The following is a 6,000-nucleotide window of genomic DNA, read 5'->3' as shown; positions in this document are numbered from 1 at the left end:
GTACACAAGCTTATTATTCATAAATATGTATATATGAATAATTATAAAAAAATAATCTCTTAATTATAACCCAATCACCTGGTTTTGCACCGATCCAATTTAGACGACATAAAGTTGATCAGCGTAAAAGCCACAACACAGATGATCCCGGTTTAGCCAATTGACCAAGATTGATCCAATTCAATAATCCTAGGGGTGCCATTTGGAATTAAATTTTAATAGTCAGATTAAATTGAAACACAACCAAACTCTGAAATTAAATTGATTACATCAACATAGAGTTGGGAGACCATTTTGGTATTTAACCCTATCTATTGATCCATCCGTGTGTATCCGTATAAATGTATACATATACAGTAAAATGGTCTGAGAATTATTAGGAACACAATTAGAAACCCCCATCTATTTAGTATGAATAGTTAGATGTTGGAATACAAAAATCAATTTGAGCCAGCAAAGCCTCATTTACTCTACTAAGAAACGTATGTTTCCATGTGAGCTGTTCATTTCACTATACAAATGTATCTGAACTAGCTGTACAGGTTTCAAAATTATGCTAAAAAAAAAAAAATAATAATAATAATAAAAAAGAGTTCTTTTTATCTACTCTACTTGTTTGATCAAATTGCCAGTGTACCTTCAACAAATTCATCATCATCCGAATCAGAAGAATTCAGAGATTTCGTCTTGGACATGACTCTTGAGAATCCATAACCCAGCGATCCACCTCTTGCCTCACATATCTGCAGAAATTTTCATTTGATCAATCACTAACCGTTCATTCATTCATTTTTGCTGCATACAACAGATAATCTTCAACAAAACTGTTCAGATGTCGCGCATCAAATGAAAATGTAATGAACGCAAATCATGCTCATGAAAATTTAATCTCATAAAAACAAGGTGGATATCCGCCCAAATTTGATCAAGATGTGTTTCAAAACCACAGGAATCGCTTCAAAATATTGCAATATATCGATATGCAATTAACTTCTATATCAACTTCATCTCAAAATAAGTTCAAGAATTTAAAGACCCATTTGTAAATCTTCCATTTTTTTAAAGGCATATCAGCAAAAATATAGATATGCATGCCTAATGATAGGCTATCAACCTATCCTTGCATACCTCAGTGAGCTCAGAGAGGTGACGGGCTCTGAATTCATTAATAACTGTTGCAATTTCGGAAGTTGGCAGCTTGGCCTGCAGGAAAAACAGGGAGAAATAATGATTATAAAACAATTAAAAATGGTGCTTAGAAGAATCAAAAGAAATTCGATTTTAGCAATTTTCTGCTATTTTACCTGAGCATAGTGTTCTTATGTATTTGCAATGTCTCTGGTACAACCTTATGACATTCCAGGTATTTAGATTTTGTTATGAATAGATCTAGTAAACTTCGCAATAATTAATTTGGAAAATTTACATGCATGCCACATAGTTCTTATGTATTTACATATTTAACACCTACACTTTGATATTTACATTAATAACACTTCACCTGTGCATAAAAAATTGTATTTCACTTTTAGAAAGTTAATGGTAGTAGTATTTTGATGTGATAAGGATGATGAGTGTTAGAGTCGTAAAAAATGAGAGTTTAGATATTAGATATGCAAATACATAAGAATTGTACGTAAAAACAAATGATGATCATGAGTTTACTATAGATCTCAGGTTGCAACTCACCGCAGTTGCTCCTGCTTTCTCCAGATTAATGCCATGGTCAACATCATGAGCTCGGACGAATGTCTTCACATTGGGGAAATATTTGCTAAGAGCCCACACAGTTCTGTAATATAATTTGCACCAGGTGTATCCAATGTAATTGCAGCAGCACAAGCTCTCTCAGCCCCAACTTTGTGTAAGACCTAAGAAACAATTGAGAAAGTACTTTGACTTAATGTGATTCAACATTTGTGAAATTTCAAAATTAAACTAAAAAATTCTCGACTGACCTCTCTACTCCCAGCATCTCCAAAATATACAGGTAAGTCAAGAGCACGCCCAACTGCAACCCGATCACTGAAAAATGCTATAATAAGTTAGCCGTTGGCTTCTAGAAGTTCTATGAAGGCTTTATTTGGTGCAGATATGGTGGAAGTTTCTATGAAACAAATGACAGTTTGTGTGTAACGTTTGATCGAACTTCCCTTAATGCAGTTAAAAGGTAGTTTTTGTGAATAGTTGCAGCACCACTCCATTAGTGGAAGTGGGCTAAATCAACATCAAAATTGGATGTGAAAAGTGAACTGTACCATACAAAAATATAAAACATATAAATCTTGAAACAAACACTGTCATTGCTGGTCCCAAGCCCGGATGTGAAAAGTGGAGGGTTGTGTTAGGTAGTCGACAGTCAGCGTAAAACTTGTTGAAAAAATGAAAAAATCATGACTTGTCGAAAAAAATCATGACATGAATCCATTTGATCATTGTGTAAGTGCAAGGGTGTTCCCTGTAAGCGACGCGCTGTATAACATGAATACAGTGAAAAGTGTGCAAGGGCCGCTACACCGGCGCTCGGGCGGCGCTCGGGTGTAGTATTAAATAAGCAAAAGTTCTTACATTACAGACGAATACAGATAAAGAAATTAGTTCATGAAACTAATGAAACTAATATTATGATAGGATCTTAAAATATAGGTACTTTCAATGGTAAATTAATGTAATTAGTTGATATTATGATTCATAGGAAAATTAATATCTTATTTATTCAAGAAACTAAATGAGTTGGAGAAAAGGCTAAGGAGATTGATAGTTTAAGTTTTAAACTTTGGTACTCTGGTAAAAGTCCCAATAGAAATTGTGCAGGTATAATTATTGATAAGAGTTTAAAAGATAATGTTGTAAAAATTAATAGAGTAGGTGATAGAATTATAATCCTTAAGATTATTATTGATACTAAAATTTTTAATATTATAAGTGCTTATGCTCCTCAAGTAGGTTTAGATACATGGTCTAAAGATAAATTGTCTACTAAAGATAAATTTTGGAATGACTTAGAAGACTTAATACAAATGATACCTCTTGAAGAAAAAAAATTTATTGGAGGAGATTTAACTAGAGATGTCGGTAGAGTGATAGAAGACTTCAGATATACTGATGGTGGCTACGGTTTTGGCGTAACTAATGAAGAAGGTAGAGTATTTTAAATTTTATTTTAGCGTATGATTTTGTTATTACTAATACTTTATTCAAGAAAATAGATGAACATCTTATTACTTATAAGAGTGGATCTAATAAAAAATAAATTGATTATTTTCTTATGAGAAGAAGAGATCGTCGAGATGGTAAAGATTGTAAGGTCATTCCAAGTGAGAATTTAAGTACCCAACATCGTTTATTAGTTCTAGATTTTAAGATGGAGAGTTGTAAAATAAAGAATATTAAGACTCATCATCGTAGAATTAGACTGGGGAATCTAAAAGACAAAAAAAAAATTTTTTACGAGTAAAATTTAAGATTTCAAAATTTGGGATGTTCATGAAGAAGCAAATGTTATGTAAGATAAAATAACAAATACTATCAAACAAGTAGCAAAAGATGTGCTTGGAGAGTCAAAAGAAAATTTTTTTAAAAAATAAAAATAGTTGGTGGTGGAATAATAATGTGCAAGAAAAGATAAAATATAAGAAGTTATGTTATAAAAGTTGGTTTAAATGTAAAAGCTTACAAAACTGAAAAAAATATCAAACGGCCCGCAAAGAGTCTAAATGAACAATTCGTGACGCTAAAACTTTTGTTTTTAATGATCTTTATAATATATTAGATACTAAAAAGGGTGAAAAATATATGTATAAACTAGCCAAACAAAGAGAAGAAAAGTAAAGATTTAACTCAAGTAAAATGCATTAAACATAAAAATCAAACAGTACTTTTCTTAGAAAAAGATATTTAACATAGGTGAGTGAGTTATTTTAGTTATTTTGATAAACTTTTTGATAAACTTTTTAATGAAGTTTCTGAAAATACGATCGACCTTAGTGATCTTAATATCGTGAATAATAACAAAACATTTCATTTTACAGCCGCATTAGTAAAAAAGAAGTTGATAAGACTTTAAAGAAAACCAAGGGTGGAAAGTCTGTACGATCTGATGATATCCCAATTGAAGCGTGGAAATATTTATAAGATTTGGGTGTTTCTTGGCTTACTAAACTCTTTAATATTATATTAAAAACTAAAAAGATGCTTGAGGAGTAGAGGAAGAGTATTTTGGTCCCCATTTTTAAGAATAAAGGGGATGCACAAGAGTGTGCAAATTATAGAGGAATTAAGTTGATGTGTCATACTTTAAAATTATGGGAGAGGGTAATTGAACATAGGTTAAGACACATTACAAAGATTTTTCATAATGAATTTGGATTTATGTCGGGCAGGTCCACTAAGGAAGCTATACATTTATTAACAGGTTTGATGGAGAAGTTCAGAGATAATAAGGAGAATCTACATTTGATTTTTATAGATTTAGAAAAAGCTTACGATAAGGTTCCAAGAGATATCCTTTGGAAAGTTCTCGAGAAGAAATGTGTTGATATGACTTACATTCAAGTCATTAAAGATATGTATACTAGAGCTGTTACTTGTGTTCAAACTGAAGGAGGATTGACAAAATATTTTCCTATTTCTGTTGGATTACATCAGGGATCGGCTTTAAGCCCATATCTTTTTTGGTTTAGTTATGGATGGTTTTACTGCACATCTACAGGAGGATGTACCTTGGTGTATGCTTTTTGCTGATGATATTCTTCTCGTGGATAAAACGAGAGAAAAAGCCCAGGAAAAACTTGAATTATGGAGGTCTACATTGGAGTCTAAAGGCCTTCATTTAAGTAGAACTAAAACTAAATACATGGAATGTAATTTTAGCAGTAGTAGCTCTAATGACAGAAGTGTGACTTTGGGTGATCAAATTATTAAAAGGTGTGAAAGTTTTAGATATATTGAGTCTGTTGTTCAAAGCAATGGCGATATAATGGGGATGTTAATAGTAGAATTCAAGTTGGTTGGTTGAAGTGGAGGAATGCTTCGGGCCTTTTGTGTGATAGAAAAGTACCGCTAAGACTGAAAGGAAAATTTTATAAGACGGTGGTGAGACCTGCAATGCTCTATGGCGCTGAATGTTGGCCTTTAAAAGAGAAGCATAATAATAAGTTAAGTGTTGACGAGATGAGAATGATTAGGTGGATGAGTGGCTTTACACTTGAGACAGAAATGAATATATCCGTCATAGAGTTGGTGTAGCTCCTGTGACAGACAAAATTAGAGAAAGTCGTCTTAGATGGTTTGGTCACATTAAACGTCAGTCATCTGATGATCCGATTAGGAGAGTAGATATTTTAGATTCGACTTGTGTTAAGAAAGGCAGATGTAGACCTAGGAAGACGAGCTTATTGTATAAAAAATGATCTTAATTTACTAGAACTAAATGAAAATATGACACTAAATAGGACGTAGTGAAGAAAAATGATTCATGTAGCCGACCCCACATAGTGGGATTTAGGCTTTGTTGTTGTTGTTGTATATAAATCTTGAAATAAATTTTTTTCAAAAAAAAAAAAATTTTGCCGATATAAGCCCACAGACAAAAACGTCCAAAATCATGCTACCGTGAGAACCTTTTCTTATACAAGGAATAAATTATTGAAACAATTTGTTACATCTGCTTCCAAGATCACACATTTGCAACGTCCGATATTGAGTCAGCCGCTTATTTCACAAACAGAAACTATGGGAAACATGTTTTTTTTTTTTTTTTCTCGAGAAATTTGAGAGCCACAACTCAATTACATTAAAATTAAAAAATTGAGTACACAGTGATCAACCAAAATGAGCTATCAAACCAAGTGTAAAGTTGAATGTGCAGCTTAGCAAAAAATATAGAAGCTATAACATGAAAATTAAAAACAGCTACCGTGGAAAATCATAAAACCACCAAACAAAGATAATTCGAGTGGAAAGGACCGAGGGAAAGGAAAGATCTTAAAACTAAAAAGT

General features: G+C 32.4%; 1 protein-coding gene across 1 annotated transcript in view; it reads right to left on the bottom strand.

The window, feature by feature from the left end:
* Positions 1-444: 444 nt before the first annotated feature.
* Positions 445-6,000, bottom strand: part of LOC110022771 (K(+) efflux antiporter 2, chloroplastic-like) — a 29,573-nt gene continuing 24,017 nt past the window's right edge. Inside the window, 6 exon segments of the mRNA XM_020721871.1 lie at positions 445-743; positions 1,129-1,222; positions 1,305-1,348; positions 1,690-1,800; positions 1,803-1,871; positions 1,959-2,025. Coding sequence (XP_020577530.1) covers positions 621-743; positions 1,129-1,222; positions 1,305-1,348; positions 1,690-1,800; positions 1,803-1,871; positions 1,959-2,025 — 508 coding nt within the window. The 3' untranslated portion in view covers positions 445-620.

Source organism: Phalaenopsis equestris, unplaced genomic scaffold (genome assembly GCF_001263595.1).
Source record: "Phalaenopsis equestris unplaced genomic scaffold, ASM126359v1 Scaffold000202, whole genome shotgun sequence".
Taxonomy (NCBI): Eukaryota; Viridiplantae; Streptophyta; class Magnoliopsida; order Asparagales; family Orchidaceae; genus Phalaenopsis; species Phalaenopsis equestris.
Note: the sequence above shows the minus strand (reverse complement) of the source record. Positions and strands in the feature narration are given on the sequence as shown.